We start from the raw sequence: 17876 nt of genomic DNA, 5'->3' as shown, positions 1-17876 counted from the left end.
AATGCTGTGTTTCAACTGGTTACCCAAGTGAGCAAGATAGGCCTATCTTACCTGTGCAAGATTTCCTGTTTTGTCCCACAAGAACCGACTTTGTTTAGACCGCACGATAAATCTCTCACCTGTATTGACCATCCAGCCATCTTGACCAAAATTAATAAGCATATTTGTCTCGCTCTTTTTTTGTAACTTTATTGGCTTATCGACTTGGTCCATAAAGATGCAAATGGAAAAAAAAAAATTAATTGAGGTTTCTGGAAAACTGCCCACCTACCGCTGGCTAACTCAACATTAACATTTGTGTCTTACTTGGGGGAAAATGTTGGGTTAGGCGAGGGGTACGTGGGCAGTTTCCTAGAAACCTAAATTGATCCCCCCAACAATGTGCAAATTGAGAAAAAGAAACTTGGTGCCAATATCAAGCCATCTTGACAAAACAAGCTTGGTCAGTAAACATATGCATATAGTTACATGAAAACATAGTTATACATTCTCCCAAAAATTGCAGCACATTAACGTGCAAATACAGCTTCTGAAGCATTGAGCAGCTGCTGTTTTTGCAGCATAGTAACAACGGTGCCTCAAAGATTGTAAATTTCTTGACTAGTCCACCCTCGTAGAGCTATCAGTAGTAATTTAACTTGACCCCCTACAAAAAAGACAACTACTGTCTACAGAACAAAAAAATTCATTCACTTTATTGATGATACGTTTTTCACTACACTTTGTTGTAGGTGAAGAATACCTTGAATGATAAGCCAGTTTAATTTTTAATGTGCACAACTACCAGTAACCACAGTTTATCCTTGATAGACTTGAAAGAATCAAAAGGGAACATTTGAAGATGTTACTTTTCATTTTTCAATGCTGTTTCTGCAGTCAAGAATGTTCTACTCCACTTGTGAGATGTCTAATGTGGAAGTTGACAACATATTCTGCATTGGTTTTCTGCACTGAGATAGCAAAAGGGTAGAGTGGATGAAATGTGAAAGCCACAAGTCTCTTCCCTGTTGGTGGGATGGGGCGACCCAGAAATCCTGCATGGATTTTGAACTTAAGAAGCCCTGAATCTCTGGAATAGAACCTGTAAGGAAAAAAAACATACAAATTTAGCATTGTTTTTAAGAAGTAAGTACAAGAGAATAGACTGATCCATAAGTTATAAAGGTAACAAAATTGAACTATGGTATTCCAAAATAGTGGGATGTCTCTTCGTGTTCCCAAAACTTTGTGCTTTTGTTTTGTGGTGTTGGTGTTTTTCAGTATCTTTTCAACCTTTAATAATATGTCATTTGGTGATCGCACCTGTCCACAATACCCATTAAACTACAAAGAACTGACATGTGGATGACCCAGTTAAAAACAACCCTATTTAATACACAGTAAAGATTATGACCGTGGACTTCAAAATGTGATCAAGTGGAAACTGGGAATAAGAATCGTTGCGTGTCCGAAGCCACGCATGTCTTGTAGAGCTTTTCCAGAACAGGTCAGTCCATGAATTCTACTGGGCATTGATTACTTTGGAACAAGTGAACACTACAGTGGTCGAAAAAAGAGAAGAATCGTAGCGCAAAGCAACAGATTACGAGTTTGCTGCTTATGCAAGTGAGACTAATGAAATATTACCCTGCAACAATGTTCCATTTGCTACTGAGTTATTTGCGATATTGTTCTTCAAAAGCTAAGTAATATTCCATTTAGGGTGGATTCATTTGCAACATGTGTGTATAGCTGTCACATTTGCCTGTTGGAATTTTTTATTGATTTTAAGCTTAAAAAGAATAAATTCCATTGGGCGAATGCAACAGCCATACACATATGATGCAAATGAATCCACTCTTATTTTTCACAGTGACTTGTGCCAGGACTGGTGAGGGAAATTAACCAGGGAGGGAAAAGGACTTAACTCTCCCATATTTTAGTGTCAAGACAAGCCTGCATTTTGAGTAAAGCATGGTCAGTAAAAATGTAGCGGTTTTTTATCATTATATTATTATCATTAAAAACATTCAGGAAGCAATATTCCTCTAAATTCAACAAAGATTAGCTTTTCTGTGTTCAGTGCATTACTGTGTTATTTTGCATAATAATTAAATTTGATTATTTTCAATAATCAATTAACTTTTAGGCTAGCTCCTCAGAGCTCTGGGCTAGTAAACTAGAGTAGCAGCTTGCCCAAAGGGCAAGCTAATTGTTTTCATATTCATCTTACTCTGCAATCAACAAAAATTTACCTTATTGGATGATCGCCACAAGCCTTTGGCCTCTCCATCACAGATACCCACTTGTCGTCATATTTGAACAGTGACAAGTCCAAGTATGGACTGCTGCTGTAAGACTGTGAACTGATTGGCAGCTGTGCAAGAAGCCGTTTAACAGCTTCAGTATAACCCCCATATTTGGCATTAACAATAGTATGTTTAAAACGCCTTTGAATTTGCCGTGCAAAAATGTTACTTGAAGCTGAACATGTGAACTGTGCTGGAGAATGCAACATTGCATTTCTAAATGAGTCACAGAACTGTTCAAAAAGTTCTAGCAGTTTCTCTGATGTGTTTTCAAATACAGCTAAGACCTTTGTTGACTCCATATCATATACAATGAAGAATGATGGCTGGGAGTTTGGATCAGGCACTCTCAGTGTCACAACATCCTCACTTGCATACTTAATCAGCAGAATTTTGCTGTCAAAGAGCTGCATTTTCCACATACGCAAAGATCTAAACAACTCTACATGCTGGTAAAATCTACCCATAGCTAAAGCAGTTCCTTCATTGTATGCACACCTCCACAAGTGTGCTAGTATACGGTGCTTAAGCCCATTTAGACATGTCTCCATGTAAGGTCGCATTGGTTGGCCATTAGCATCAACGTTTGATCCAGTACTAGTAAGTACATATTCATCATCCTCATAACAAAATCGACCAATGGAGCGCACATCGATGAACCTTCCATCAGAGGTCACCTGAAAAATGTGTATAGCCTGCTGCTGTACTGACAGGATTGCAAGCAGATCCCTGTAGAGGTATAGCCCCTGGTTGTGGGACAAGAATATTTTGTCACATTTAAAGACTCTGGAATCAGACAGCATTCCAGTTTTCATATCAACAATGTGGATAGTGTAGTCCTCCAGAGGTGATCTTGGGTTAGGTGAGACAGATTCGTTGTTGCTGTAAATATCAAAGAAGAAGGGGTGAGGTTCCTCGGGAACATACGACGCCGATCCAACAATGACGTAACGACTATCATCAGTAAATAAACTACACTCTCTGTTCAAATGTTCTCCATTCTGGGCAACAGTTACTACAGAACTGAGACGGAAGAAACTTGAGAACATTTTGCTTCTAATCACATTATCTGAGGGTTCACTGGCCAACAAAGTTTCTGCGGCGCTGGGACCTTGAAACTCGTACACTTCAACAGAGCTTTGATCCAGCGAAAAAGCCACAAAATAACGACCATCTGGCGAGAATTTCCGCAAATAACAAGGAGGTGTTTCTACATTAACTACGGTGTAATTAGGAAAGATGTTCTGGGTAAACGCTCTTGCTCGGTGCCAATGAGTACCAGGTTTTGGAAAGTGAGTTTCTCTCTGCCGCAGCCTCCAAACTAAATTCTGGTTGGGTATTCTCCTTGGTTTAAACTGCAACGGCTCTGACATCTTAAATATGAACTACACCCTCACACTGGTACAATATAACCACTGAAATCATAAAAAGACCAGATCACTCGCAAATCATCCGCCATTTATTGATCATCCGGGAATGTGGTAACTTTTGCCTGCAAAGTACTGGGGCTAACAGCTGAGTTGTCCTCTTTCCTCTCCTTCGTAATAGAGCTTGGTTTTCTCACTGGTTTCCTGTTATCATGGGTAAGGGATATTAGTGATGTTTTTGTTAAATCTTGGTATGATCTTGAGCTAAAATGTTATGTTTGAATCGTAGCTCTTCCATCGTTTACCTCGTTTCTGTTTGCGTCCACTCTGACCGTCCTTACTTTCGCTGGAATGCAAATGTTCAAGACTAACTTGGCATCCAGTGAGTGGATGACCATTTTGGGAGGATTAATTGGATCGCAACTATTTGTTTTCCTTCTGACTGTATCCTTTACGCTAAATTTGTGTTAATTTTAGGCTATGTGATTTATATCAGCCTGTACAGGTCGCAATATTTTTTTTTCTCTTGGTTCTTTTCTGGCCATTGACTGATTGAGGCTGTAAGGCAGAACAAAGACGTTTGCTCTTCTCTCACGTGTGTATATGTTGTGGTTCAATTTTTTCTCAGTTTAATTTTTATTTTCCTTTGTTTTTGGGTATGGAAATGTATGATAATGAGTTTACAATAAAGGAAAATAAAAATTAAACTAGGCAATATATGTTGTGGTTCAATTTTGTTCTTACCCTCTTTTAGAATTCGTTGTCCTTTATGTATATAATTTAAGAAACATCTCTCCGCTATCATATGCTCCCCCCCCCCGCCCCCATCCACCCATGCCATAATTGTCCATATTTAAAAAATTCACAATTTCATAACTACAGTCGACTCTGGATAACTCGAACCTTCAAGGGAAATCGAAAAAAGGTTCGAGTAATCGGGAGTTAGAGTTATCGGGAGTTCAAAGAAAATAGCAAAGAGTAGGGTAAAAAACAGTTTTTACTGCACAGTGAACATCTTAGTCACATCTAATTGTAGAAATGTCAAGTGAAAATTAAAAGATACTTCTGTATTATAAATCAGAATGTAATGTAACAAACCATAGCCTAAACAGAGCATGCATTTTACTGTTTTGAGAAGAAAAGCTGCTTCACATTAGCCTGTGACAATCAACATCAGCCTCCACTAGTAAACTATACTTCTACAACACATCAATAGGAAATCCAAAACTCAATGTTTCGGACGCCAGTAGACGGCTTTTTTCCCAGCTTTTTAAGGGCTCAAAACATGGTTCAAGTTATTGAGGGTAAAATTATATAGAAAATGACCTGAGGGGAAACGAAAATTGGTTCAAGTTAGTGGGAATTCGAGTTATCGAGGGTTTGAGTTACCAGGGGTAAAATTACAGTGAATGTATGACGGAAATCCAGGGAAAATTGATTTTGGTTCGAGTTAGCGCGAGGTTCTAGTTAGCGAGGGTTCAAGTTATCGAGAGGCGACTGTAGTTTGATAATTATTATTATTATTATTATTATTATTATTATTATACAATAGTAATAATTTTTTTATTATTATTGCAGTGGTGTATTGTGAATGAAATTGCACACAGTCTTCCACTTATAATCTGACCCTTCCACCCCATACCATTTTTTTTTTTTTGGGGGGGGGGGGAATTCTAAGGATGGCCGGCATCATAGAGTTGTTGGCTGTTTTGACATTTGTCTCAAAGACTGCGTTGCATCATATGATGATTTGTAGTTATGTGTATGTTGTGGTCTAAAAACCAAAGGAATAGGATAATTATCTAAACCAGAGATAAAATTGAACAAAAACATGTACTATATACATTTTGGAATGGATTGGGGTGGAAGGGAGGGAAGGGATAAAAAAGGCAAATATTTTTATATTTTATACTTCCCACTCACTTTTTTTTTAGGTTTTGCTCTTTGTCTATGGTTTTATTTCAATTTTTTATTGACAGCAACTAAATAAATCATTTTCTCCTTGACTTGGATGACACATTCATTAGGCTGTAGGAAATTTAGAAACTCATATGTTTGGTCGAAACTTCCAAACAAAGTTGTTTCCAGAAGGTAAGTATGTTAAACATATTTGTGTCTTAAAGATGCAAAAACTACTTATTGAACTTTTTCTGGCTTCAGGTGATCAAAATACAAAAGACTTTTTCAGCATTCCTTTGAACAAAGGCACCAACTTGAGGCTTTAATTTACAGAATGATCAAGTCAATGGATCTAACTGTGCCTTTAGAATATATCAGTAATTGAAAGCAGTTCACTGACTTCCAGACTTGTTAAAGTCCAGATTTACCATGGTTTCGCTGATGTACTCTACCTCAAAGACTTTCAGTTAAATTATGTGGTAAATCATGTCACTGTTATCTTGATTCAAAGTCTGTTTAGGGAATGATTTTTTCAAGGTAAATTAAAGCATGTAAGTTTGAATGAAATACCAAGTTTTTTTTCTTTCAGTTATCCTGTGTCTGGTAATAGCCATGTTTGCTTCAGGTCTAGTGCACAGAGTTTGTGTCACAACTTGGTAAGTGAGTTGTGTTGTTTATTTGAATTAGGAAAATTTTGGATAACATACAGTGGCAAGGAAAAAATAAATAGAGTAGGGCCCGATTGCCTAAAACCTAGATGTAACTTCTAATAGATGGTATTACAATGAATAGCTTTATTCCGCTGAGTGTTGGTCATAAGCTGTTCTGTCCCACTGTTCTTTGCATGCAAGTAAAAATCCAAAGTTTTCCCTTCCAAGAAAAACTTTTCATTTGAAGGTAGTAAAAAAAGTAAGGTGGTCAATTAAAATAAAATGCTTTTTGAATGACTTTAGGCTGGGCTGGACAGGAAAGTATTAATAAATTGAACCCTCAGACATGGCACTATGACCTCACTGTCACTCAGTATGCTACTGACGTGCAGCCAAAGATTTTCTTGTTTAGCCCTTCCGCCACTCAATAAATGCATGGCCCGTACCTTGGTGAAAGTTATAATTTGATATCATATAAATTGAATAACCCCTGAAAAGGAACTTAGACATATTGGAATATGTCATCCAAGGTTGTGGTTTATAGCTAATGGGAGTATGGCCGGAAAAGCTTTACTTATTTGTTCCGCAATTCACCCTTCTGTGTTCTTTTTTCTTGACAGTTTCCTCTTCTCTATGGTTGCCATTTATTACATTAACAAGATCGCTGCTAGTGTTCATGCTCCAACAACTAACCCTACGCCACAAGTGTCAGTTAAGACAAAGAAGAATCGCTAAAATACAACTCATTACTGATTCTTTTATTATTATTGTCAACATTAATAATACAAATGCTTTAAGCATAAATCAATAAACATTATCATTGTTTCTCAAATGTGATCAGTTTATTTTGTCTAAGTGTAACTTCATAGTGTAACTCATTTTAATGAAACTTTTATTTAAAGCAATTAAAATAATATTGTCCACAAAACTATTTGAAAACATGCATTTGCAACAAAGAAGGAAATGATAATAAACCTGAATGTATAAGTTACAGATCAAAATTAAATTCAGGTTAAATTTTTTAACCTAGCTTAATTCTCAATTTCCTTTGTCTCCTAGCCCTAAATCATTGAATATTACAGAGCTAGAAGACAAAGGAAATTGCAAATTAACCTAGGTTACAGCCAAATTTGTTGTATCATGCTGCACGTTTCACAAACTTTGAAAGAATTTTTGTTTTTTCTGTTCCGTCAATCATTTTAGCAGACCTCCTAGGAAACACACCTTACCCTGCCGCCTCTCAAATGATGGATGGGACAGAAAAACCCAAAAATTCCTTTGAAGTTTACAAAACGTGCAGCTCTATACAATGAATTGGGCTGTAAAAACTTTTGACCTGAATTTAATTTTAACCTGTAACATATGTTTATCCCTCATGAAAAAGCTAAGGGGGAAATAACCTTAAATCTGTTCTGATAACAATAAACAAATCATTATTATAACATGCCTTTAAACATGTCATCCAGCACCATACATAGCTTTTTGTACAATAATATGCTTAGGTATCATGAAGTCTCAGTAGTGCTTGGGCTGTGGAAAGGAAAAAAAACAACAAATTAAGCTAACTAGATTTATTTACAATGGATTGATAAGCCACTAACTGACTTAAATATCTGGACAATATGTACATTAGCTTTCAGCTTGACAATTTCTGAGATTAGGTTTGATTGGTTTATAAATAAAAGAAAGTTCATTGGAATTATGCATAAGTTTCAGAAGCCATGAGAATTCACATGATAAGTTAATGTGTAAAAAATTAATATAGAATATTATTTTTCATGTGATGAAATTTTGAATGATGACTTACCAGCTAAGCGTAGCAGTTGCTGCCTTTCAGCAAAATTTTCTTGCCATGCTTCCATCAGCTGAAAGTATCTGACAATAAATAGAAATAATCACAAAATTTTTACCACATTGTTTTTCCAGATCATGCGTGATAAAGGCTTTGAGTTAACTGATCAAAAGTTCTTCTAAATAACTGATTACTCAATTTAGGAATGTACAAAATAACAAGTCTTGCATTTGCCAAATTATAAAATGTTTTGCCCTGCAAAATTAATGTTGATAGTTTTGATAATAACAATAACAATGACAATGTTCAAAGAAGTAATTTTTCAATAACAATTATTATCAATAATTATTATTATTATGTGCACAAGGTAGGCTACTGGGGTTCGTCTAGACCACAGCCTTATTTCCTAGTTGATTTCAACATACTTTACTGTTCGCATGCATGGTGTCAAATTCTCAATATTTGTTTTTCTTTTTCTTCTACTTTTTTTACCTAAATAATGTGTCTCTTGGCCACAATGTTTCCACAGGGTGATTTTTCAGGTGAACCAGATTTGCCTGAACTGTTGTGATCCACTCTGTAAGAGTACCATAAACATATAAAAAATTATAATAATTTTTGTTATTAAAAAACAAAGATCTTTTTTCATCAGACATGATGAAAATGCAGGTTTGCATGTAATTTGCACCACCTAAACATTATAGTTGTCTAAGTAAGAAGTACTGTTACAGTAGGAAAAGGAGAGGATGAAATGTGTTGCTAACAAACCATTTGTCATTTCTTTTGCTTTGTCATTAGTGTACTCCTCTTGACTGTCCTGTTTGGACTGTTGATCATTGCCTCTATTTTGTGTTGTACTCTGGCGTCTTGTTTCCCTAAAGGTTTTGGTAACATGTGAAAATTCATTTCAAGTTAAGAGACATATAAGCTTTGCCAGCAACTTCACTAAAAAAGGTTTTACTATAGACAATTAACTTAAGTAGAGCAGAGACTGCTACCCCTGTTCCTGTTTGTCATCTTTGTCTTATCGCTAAAGGTACATTACAGAATTATGTTATTGGTGGATAGAAAAGTCTTCCAATTTGCTTCTTTTCTTCACCAGTTAATATTTTGTCTGAAAGTTTGTTTCACATACCATTGATTTATTTGTACCTGAGTTTGGCAAGTTTATCTCCCAAAGCAGCCAAAGGATCAGCTGTGTCCTTAATGTCAGCTGATGATTTGTCTTCTGTTTCTGCTGTTGGCTTGTCTTTTCCTCCTTTTGGTGGTACTGATTTGTTTTGGTCCTCACTCTTTTCCTGATCATCTGAATTGTCTTCTTCGTCATCCTCCATCAAAGCCATCATAGTGCCTGCCTGTTTACTTCCTCCACGTTCCTGGAACAGTTGAACACCTACGCTGCTTGTCCGTCTGTTGGAACAAAACAACTATCAGTTTGAAACAAGTTCAAGCTTACAAAAAACATTTTCAGACTATAAAATCTGATTCTTATTTGTGGCTTATTTTGCTAAGCTCACATATGTTCTATGCATTGACAGCAAAGGGGTTCTCAAACCAGCTGGAGCAGGTCTTAAAAAAGGACCTGTTACCTTGTTCTAGAATGCAATCTGTCCTGACGTTCCAGCTCTTCTGCCAAATGAACCCTCATCTGCTCAGCTTCCAGTGCTTCTGTCTGTTGTTTGACTTGCTGGTTGAAGTCATTGCGGATGCTCTGAAAATTCATTACTATAAAAAAAGGCTTCAGACTTAAGACCCATGCATTCTTTATTGCTTACTATCTGTTTTGGCCAGTGAGTGACTAAAAAGGACTCAGTCTGAAATCTTTTGTCAAGAAAAATCTCTATTTATATAAAATACACTCACCCATAATACCAGCAAAGATGTTTCTAAAAATGAAAGCCCCAATACAGATCCACAGGATGATGTAGATCTTTACAGTGATAGAATCAACCACCTTGATAAGATCTCTAAGGATATCATACCAATGATCCAAAGTAAAGAGTTGAAACAGAGTAACAAGAGCATTTCCAAGAGTGCTGCAATATAATAAAGCAATGACTCACAAATACTGACTATTACCAATATGTGTTATAACACCTCAATGCTGGCAGAACAGCATGTAAATACCACTACCAAATTAGTAGAACAATATTCATAAAAAAGAGAAAACTTTATACTACATAATAAATTTTTTTTGTGCTTTGGTTATCACAGATCATGCTTTGATTGAACTGCAAAATATGATGAATAAATCTTTCCATAACAGATTTTGTTTTCTTTCTAACTTCAAAGTTTCCTAGGATGTAAAATATTAATGATTTGCTCTTTTTGTAGACAAAGAAAATGTTAATTTCGCTAAATGTAATAAAATGAAGAATATCAAGCAAATGAAAAAAAGAGTTTAATGATCTGTTTGAATATCAAACCTGAAGCTCTGTTTGTACTTGAGGTCAGTCCTCTCAGACTTTGAGTAGGAAGCAAACATGACAGTCCCAGCCACAGCAAAAATATACATGAATGTCATCAGCAAAATCAGAATAAACGCCATTGACTGGAATTTAAAATAAGGTAAATTTCCTTTTATTGTTTACCTTTCCGCTTGTGGTAAAAAAGTCAACAAAAAACTGTTATGTCATAATTCCCCACTCACTAACTCTATGCTTTACTGGGGGCTGGAGAGGCGGGGGGGGGGGCATTTTTCAAACTTGTCAACACTTATTGGGGCCCGGTGTCATATTTTGAGATTTGAATCCAAATCAAGCGTTTTACAGCATTACTTTTAGTGCACATATTGCAAATAAGATAACCCTCTGGGCTTATGATGCTGACACTTTAGGCAAAAAAGGTTCAAGGTTTGTGGAAATGAAAGTTACATGAACAATGTTTATTTAACATTGATTTTTATTACCTTGAATGCTTTTAATATTGTTAAAACAATGATTCTTAACTGTGCAAATCTTGAGACCTGTAATATTGATATTACTAACTGTTAAAATTAATATATTAAGCTGTAAAAATTGATTACTTAATTGGGTTATTCCCTTGTTTTCCACAGCACGTTGCCTAACCGCGCATAACATTGCAACATCAAAGGTGGCAGTGATTTTTGCTGGTCGCCTGAGGAGAGGTAATAAAGAAATAAAGGCCACTTTTGTTGTCTAAAAGGTTTTAAATAGGATGATAACGAGTCCCCTTTTTCTAGCCTTCAAGCAAGTTTCCATTTCTCGCTAGCAAAGCAAGCCACAAGAGAACGTGCGAGCAAATGGCTAAGCCGTGAGGGTTTCTGGGGTAAAAATGAAAATTAAACAAACATCATTGCAAGCTCTTCAATTCTTTCCCCACCGTAAAACACACTTAGGATAATGCGCAAGCCTCCCAAGATTAAGTACAGTGACCCCATCTTTCATTGTATTTTTTCAATGTTTTGCACCCAGTTTGAAAAAATCCGGATAGTACATCCTTTTCAAGTTCAAGGGAATTACGTTAACTGAATTATTGACTCAGCTTCAGAACACTAGCAGATAACTTACCATCTTGAGTGATCTTAAGATTCGGAACACTCGAAGGTTTTCAGCAATAACAGCAAGTTCTGCTGTGTTTTTACCCGACAAAAGCTGTATAAACTCAGGCACAAATGACTGAAAAGAAAGTAATATCAGAACATACTTTAGTCTGGTTAAAATCATCCAAAAAATAAACTTACAAAGGGATGAGGAGAGGAATCATTGATTCAAGAAAAAAAAAAGAAAAAAAATGTTTATATGGTGGGATATACTGATTATTAATTGATTTTGACAGATTGATTGATTGATTGGTTTGTTGATTGACAGATTGACTGAATGACTGATTGGCTGACTGAGTACTAACCATTACTATTAATGTTGATTGATTGATTGAATGAATGATTGACTGACTGATTGATCGATTGGTTGATTGATTGATTGATTGATTGACTGATTGATTGATTGATTGATTAGCTAATTGACAGAGTACTCACCATTAATGTAACAAGAAAGTCAAAGATGTTCCAACCATTGTTCCAAAACTTCCAGAACCCATCAATCCACTTAAGGATTATCTCAAGCACAAATATAGTCAGTGCACAGTAATCAAATATCTGAAGGCAGAGTTTCAGGGCATACAGTGACGGTTCTTTTATTTTAGAAATTTCTGTTAAAAAAAAAATTGGTTTCAACTCATAGTAGTGTATGATAATGTGTTTGAAACAAAGGAATTAAAACATCAACAAAAATGAACCACTACACCTCGGCATACACATTTTGCCTTCACTCACCAGCTTGCACTCCCAAAACGATAGAATTTGTGATAATCAAAACCATCAGGAAGTTTTGAAACTTTGGATCTGATGACCAAAGGAAAAACGAACAAGTAAATTAATATCCATTACCTTGCGCACAAGTCTGACCCAAAATATCTTCAAGAAATATTAGCTTAGAGATTTACCTTCTATAACTGTGTGAGCCCAAGGACCAAGTGGAATAGTGTTTTTATTTTTTACTCTGTTCAATCTACGATCTGTGAAACGTTGTTCGTCTTTCTTAGTGTACATTTGGAATTTGATCAGTCCCTGAGGCGACTCTCTAAGAAGTTGCTTCATGACTTCATCATCTGAAATTAAGTCAAGTCAAGTTTGTTGTGAAAATACGCTTAGCTATTTGTGAAAATATACTAGCTACTTTGCAATATTATACTGTATAAGTAAAACTGACATTAGGCTTTCGTAACTTTAATGGTGATGCGCTCGAAAACCGTTTTAACTGCCAACCATGTCAACCATCAGATCCTATCGCAATCCTCCCTGCAAGGCGTCACGACAAGACTCCCAATCACTGTAATCTCAAGGGGTTTTTCGGATGGAAATCGAATTATTGAAAAAAATACAGTATTAAATAAACCAGAAAAGCGCCTTTTTAGTACAACGTACCTGTTACTTCATTAGAATAATACTTTGGAGCTTCAGCACTGCCCCTGTTTGCGATCATATCGATGAGCTGGAAATCTTCAATTAGCTTTGACCTAAAGATCTCAGCTCGTGGTGAAAGCTCCTCTGGTACTTCGTCGTTCATCCTTACTGTGTTAAAATATTATTTGCAATTGCATTCGCAAACGTAAAACAAAATGTGTTGTACTTACAGTCCTACCAGGGAGGGACAAGAAACAAGACAAAAAGATGGCCTCAATACAGCCGCGAGACGAAAAACAATCGACCAAATCCCGATGTCTTCCCGATGTTAACCCGAAGCCCTAAGGATCCCGAAACGTAAAAATCATTGCAGAACTTTTTTGTCGGACGTTTCCCTCATTTCGGACAAATTTTGGGCAAATATCATGAACATTTTGGACACTTTATTGACACGTACCAGAAGTATATCGACGCTTACCATTAGTTTTGTCCGAAGTTAAAATTGTCTGAAATTTTCAAGAAATATAAATCGTGAATAGTCTAATTTTACGCTATAACAACAGCAAGCATTTCAAGTTTAATTTAAACACCTCAATTTTGCAAATCAAATTCTAACTAGTAGCGGTAACAAACAATATCAATTTAAAATATTCATTTCGTTGATTTTGACGACAGCTTTTGGTGCCCGCGAAAATGTTAATTTAAAATAGCTCTCATCATATTTGATCAATAGACCAATCCACGATATTTATGTCTCAAGAGTAATGGGAATGTTTGGAAGGTATTGCACGTGCATGTTACAGGCTATTTAAGATTCGCCCTGCGTGGTCTTTCTTTCTTATTGCTGTATTCTCTGCCGTGTTCAGAATATCAGAGTTACCGTTTTTATTACAGCAGTAGTCATGGCCGAACCAACCGCTGTCGCTAAGCCCAAACCCAAGCACCCAAAGTACAGTGAAATGGTGGAAGAAGCAATTAGCTCTTTAAACGAGAAAAGCGGTACTTCACGGCAAGCCATCTTGAAGTACATTCAAGGAAATTATCCAGTTGGCGAGAAGGCTAAAAATCAGGTTAAAGTTGCTTTGGTCAAAGGAGTCACCAATGGACGACTTGTTCAAACCAAAGGCACCGGAGCCTCGGGGTCATTCAAGATTTCCAAGGAGCTCAAAGAAGAACAGAAAAAAGCTGAGAAAAAGAGACTTAAAAAGGAGAAGAAAACTTTGAAAGAAGCTGCTAAGGAGAACATTTCGCCTGACAGCGACAACGAAGGTGTAGAAGGAAAAACCAAGGCAAAGAAAACCAAGAAGACAGTGCTAAAGGGAGACGATGAAAAAAAGAAGAAAAAGAACTCGACGAAAAAAAGCAGTGACAGCAAAGAGAAAAAATCTTCAAAAGATTCAGCAGCGAAGAAAAAGAAATCCAAGGCGAAAAAATCGGAGGAAAAGCAAGCTGACAGCGACACAGAGGTTACGGCAGAGAAAAAAGCAAAGAAATCGCTCGCAAAAGCTAAGACAAGTAAGAAATCGTCGCCAGGAAAGAAAGCAAAGAGCACAAAGAGCAAAGACTCGACAAAAGCTCCTAAACCAAAGAAAACTGCAGAAGCAAAACCTAAGAAGAAGAAAGCGCTGGCTGAGAAGAACTGATGAGAATGTATGAACCAATTTAAATTTGATAATTGTAAATAAGTGTAAATAGCTATTCACAGATAGTGACGTCTGTTTGCCAGTTCGATGTAATCAATATCCTTTCAGATATTTCACCCTAACTGTTGACTTGCGGGTATGGAGTTGACGGAAATATTTGCTTCGTTCTCTTTTTAAAAGTACTGTCCAGTTGGAAGTTGTTTTTACTTTTACCTTATTTCTTGGGAATTTTTTTTTCGACTCTTTTAAGTTGCGCATATTGTAATAGTTCGACAGTCGGCACGCTTGTAGAAAAGATGGACACCTTAGCAGACTGTGAATAAAACGTGTGTTTTTTATTAAAGCATTTTGATTGAAAAATCGAGCTATTCACTGAATGTAATACGATTGTTTAAACGTGTATAATTTTTTTAAGAAGTACTCGCGATAAGCAATTCTTCGCAAACTAAGACGTAGAGTGAGCATGTACTTGAATGTAAGCAATAGTCCTCTACATCTCAGACGGAGTCAATAATACAAGCTCCAATGTTTTTTTTTTCCAGTGCTGCGCGCACGTGCTATCGACAATTCTGTGATATGTGCATACTTGGACTTTTCTCAACCCTTGAAGCCCTGGTTTCTAGCACAGTACACGCGATGGAAGCAAGGGAAATAGGAGACGTCCAGGGGCTTAGCTAGGAATTTTCCAGAGGTGCGCACAGTTTTTCAAATCCACCAAACCTCTTCTCCCCAATCGTTTCCACACGGCGGATGCTTTAAATAAATACATTCCGAGACGTGTTTATGCCTCTGGTGAGTGAAACATTTCTCTTGTATGGGAAAAATCATGTTCTCGTGCAATATCAACGGCGTTTTGTGTGAATGTGTGTTCAACAAAATCGAGGAAAACACTTTTTTCAACTCCTTTGCTTTGTTTTCTTTGTTTGCATGTTTTTGTTTTTGTTTTTCATTAAACTTGGGCAACTTTTCAGTAGCCTGCGTAGCAGGCGTCGAAAGGGGTCCTGCCACGCAGGGTACTTTTCAGGTACGCACGTGCGTTCTGTGTTACTGGTAGCTAAGCCCCTGGTTTCTGCGAGCACGCTATAGTTTAGTCCTTCCTTCTTTATTCGAAAGCCTGCTTTTCATTTTTTTCAAATCAAAATTGTAAAAAGCCTTCGGGATTGTTTGATTACAGCACAACTTAACAGAAACCGGCTAAATATTATGTGGCTGTGATGAGACGTTCGCATTGTTTTCCATTAAGCGATATCCTGTTTTAAAATTGCAAATTTGACATATGGTATAAGTCTCGACTCGCCCACTCTTTGACTCCTCGCTCGTCCGTTATGCTATAACGACCACTAAAGGACCGACCAACATTATTCATAAAATTGCTTCTCGGAGCGAAGTTTTTCACTGATATTCGCGCATATCTTATTTCAGATTGAACTCACTAACTCTGTGAAATGGCTGTAAAATGCATCTTCAACCTCGTCTCCAGGGTCTTCTCGCGTTCCAATATGGCGCTGTCACAGTGATATTGACATCCCCATTCCCAAAATCCTCGTGATATGGGCATCCTCTGTAACTCTAACCCTAAACCTAACCCTAACCCAAATAGCTAAGGTAATATAAGAAGCGGATGCCCATATCACCAGGGTTTTGGGAATGGGGATGCCCAAACACTGTAACAGCGCCATATATTTGAAAGTTGAATGCGCCTTTTTTGCTCTTCTTATCCAGCGGTCTCTATTAGCTGACCTACCTACCAACTGACCCTAAACTAGCTGACGGCACAGTGGTCATGTTGGTTGAATGCCAAAGCGTTTCCCTTCCGCTGGGATTTAATAAGCCTTTTTTTCAGGGAAATTGTTCCAGAAAAGGTGCTGTTTCAGTATCATCCAACACTGCCGCCTTGTCACGCTGTAGCAAACCCTGATTATGACTTAAAGCTGATAAAAAGTTCTTGAACAGTGGTGGTTTGGTCGCAATTTGCAGTAATCGTCCTAACTTTCAATCGTGACCTCCGTCTTAATTTGTAATACCTCTCGCAATTCACTTGTAATTAATTTGTGGTATATTGTAATAAAAAGTTGTCACAATTTGTAATAACTCTGCATCGTAATTAATGATAAACTAAGCTGTCACAATTTGTAATAACTCGACATCGATAAACCAAGCTGTCGCAATTTGTTATGATAAACATGATACACGTGAGTAACAACACAGGAACAGCAGCATCATCAACACATGTCGATCGAAGAATGAGACTTGTTCGTCACGTGAGTTATAGTTGTCAAGTTCATACAAACGTGTAAAACGTTTGTTATAGCTAATACCAGAGCTCATTATTCATTCGTTTACGAGCTAGGCAAGGTGCTTTTTCCCCATTTACAGAAATCATTCCTTTGAAAAGGCTCGGGCAAATGAATTTAGGAATAAATTCATGGGAGAAGCCGATCCACTACAACGAATAGAAACTGATCGCTTGTACACGCGCCCACACACGGTAGGACATTATTGGTGTGGGCATGGTGTGGGCCATTTAATTCAATTTTCCAGTGTGGTAAGAATCCCTTTTCTATTCCGCAAGCTTAGGCTTTTTCTTCAGGGTTATACCATATAACTCTTACTCCGGCAAGAAAATAAAATCCGATTGGCCTTTACTGTTGTTCACACATAGCAAAAGTGATTTCGGAAAGGTTTCTGACGTTTCTGTACTCGGGAGCGAAGCTAATCCGATATTGTAAGTGATTCGTCAACTTTCGGATATGTTTCGGTACCATAGTAATTGCCCTTTTACAGAACTTCCTGTTCCATCCCGTCCTGGACGATAACGTGGTTTTTAGTAAGCGGACTGCTCGTTTACTGTGCCCAAAAAATAATATACTCTACATTTGTCATTTTGGTATTTCTACTTCTGCTTCGCATGGCTGGTGCACGATATACCAAGTGAATAGCAAGTCCCGAGTTACGTCACAAAGAACACAATAATGATCCCTAGCCCTTACACAATAACACTACATGTATAAACTTCACACAATAGAACAGGACAATACCGCATATATTGACTTGGTATATCGAGCATCACCCGCTGCTGATGACCTGCAAATCCTACATCGTCTCTGGGAACCTGTAACCAAAAATGGCAACCCAAACACGACAGCTTAGTTTATTTCAAGTTCTGTCGTAAAGGTATTACAAATTACAAAAACGAAAAAGAATTGCAAATTTACAGCAGGCGGAAAAATCAGCTCTCTCAAACTGACAGTAACCCTGCAAGTTTTATTTTTATAGATAATTTTCTTGGCTGATTTCCTCCAAAAGCAACACA

At 37.1% G+C, this 17876-nt stretch overlaps 4 protein-coding genes across 4 annotated transcripts; 2 read left to right on the top strand and 2 right to left on the bottom strand.

Annotated features, from left to right (window-relative positions):
- Window positions 1-669: 669 nt before the first annotated feature.
- On the bottom strand, window positions 670-3791 carry LOC140936988 (DET1 homolog). Its single transcript, XM_073386503.1, has 2 exons — window positions 2235-3791; window positions 670-1081 (listed from the first exon to the last, which is right to left on the bottom strand). Exons 1-2 carry the CDS (start codon window positions 3659-3661, stop codon window positions 877-879), a joined length of 1632 nt encoding a protein of 543 aa, XP_073242604.1. The 5' UTR covers window positions 3662-3791; the 3' UTR covers window positions 670-876.
- A 17-nt stretch (window positions 3792-3808) lies between these two features.
- LOC140936989 (dolichyl-diphosphooligosaccharide--protein glycosyltransferase subunit KCP2-like) lies at window positions 3809-7036 on the top strand. Its single transcript, XM_073386504.1, has 5 exons — window positions 3809-3871; window positions 3945-4099; window positions 5683-5746; window positions 6144-6210; window positions 6825-7036. Exons 1-5 carry the CDS (start codon window positions 3868-3870, stop codon window positions 6937-6939), a joined length of 405 nt encoding a protein of 134 aa, XP_073242605.1. The 5' UTR covers window positions 3809-3867; the 3' UTR covers window positions 6940-7036.
- An 88-nt stretch (window positions 7037-7124) lies between these two features.
- Window positions 7125-13083, bottom strand: LOC140936987 (cation channel sperm-associated protein 2-like). The gene is made up of 14 exons (XM_073386502.1): window positions 12942-13083; window positions 12461-12625; window positions 12291-12359; window positions 11994-12166; window positions 11527-11634; window positions 10905-10961; window positions 10423-10547; window positions 9860-10032; window positions 9586-9721; window positions 9149-9406; window positions 8765-8871; window positions 8489-8573; window positions 8012-8079; window positions 7125-7734 (listed from the first exon to the last, which is right to left on the bottom strand). The coding sequence occupies exons 1-14, from the start codon at window positions 13081-13083 to the stop codon at window positions 7703-7705; spliced, it is 1698 nt and encodes a 565-aa protein (XP_073242603.1). The 3' UTR covers window positions 7125-7702.
- Window positions 13084-13450: 367 nt separating this feature from the next.
- LOC140937684 (uncharacterized) lies at window positions 13451-14967 on the top strand. The gene has a single exon (XM_073387248.1). It carries the CDS (start codon window positions 13823-13825, stop codon window positions 14561-14563), a length of 741 nt encoding a protein of 246 aa, XP_073243349.1. The 5' UTR covers window positions 13451-13822; the 3' UTR covers window positions 14564-14967.
- Window positions 14968-17876: the final 2909 nt, after the last annotated feature.

Source organism: Porites lutea, chromosome 5 (genome assembly GCF_958299795.1).
Source record: "Porites lutea chromosome 5, jaPorLute2.1, whole genome shotgun sequence".
Taxonomy (NCBI): domain Eukaryota; kingdom Metazoa; phylum Cnidaria; class Anthozoa; order Scleractinia; family Poritidae; genus Porites; species Porites lutea.
This window is presented reverse-complemented; position numbering and strand designations above follow the sequence as displayed.

Bases quoted from the DNA above. Each gene is read 5' to 3' on its own strand.
- LOC140936988 (XM_073386503.1), bottom strand. From the start codon at position 3,661: ATGTCAGAGCCGTTGCAGTTTAAACCAAGGAGAATACCCAACCAGAAT. The intron at 1,082-2,234 runs GTAAATTTTTGT...TTTTCCTTACAG, and splicing joins TGTGGCGATCATCCAATAAG to GTTCTATTCCAGAGATTCAG.
- LOC140936989 (XM_073386504.1), top strand. The intron at 5,747-6,143 runs GTAAGTATGTTA...TTTTTCTTTCAG, and splicing joins AACAAAGTTGTTTCCAGAAG to TTATCCTGTGTCTGGTAATA. The intron at 6,211-6,824 runs GTAAGTGAGTTG...TTTTCTTGACAG, and splicing joins AGAGTTTGTGTCACAACTTG to TTTCCTCTTCTCTATGGTTG.
- LOC140936987 (XM_073386502.1), bottom strand. From the start codon at position 13,083: ATGAACGACGAAGTACCAGAGGAGCTTTCACCACGAGCTGAGATCTTT. The intron at 12,167-12,290 runs GTGAGTGAAGGC...TTTTTTTAACAG, and splicing joins CGTTTTGGGAGTGCAAGCTG to AAATTTCTAAAATAAAAGAA. The intron at 9,722-9,859 runs GTGAGTGTATTT...CTTTTTTTATAG, and splicing joins CATCTTTGCTGGTATTATGG to TAATGAATTTTCAGAGCATC.
- LOC140937684 (XM_073387248.1), top strand. From the start codon at position 13,823: ATGGCCGAACCAACCGCTGTCGCTAAGCCCAAACCCAAGCACCCAAAG.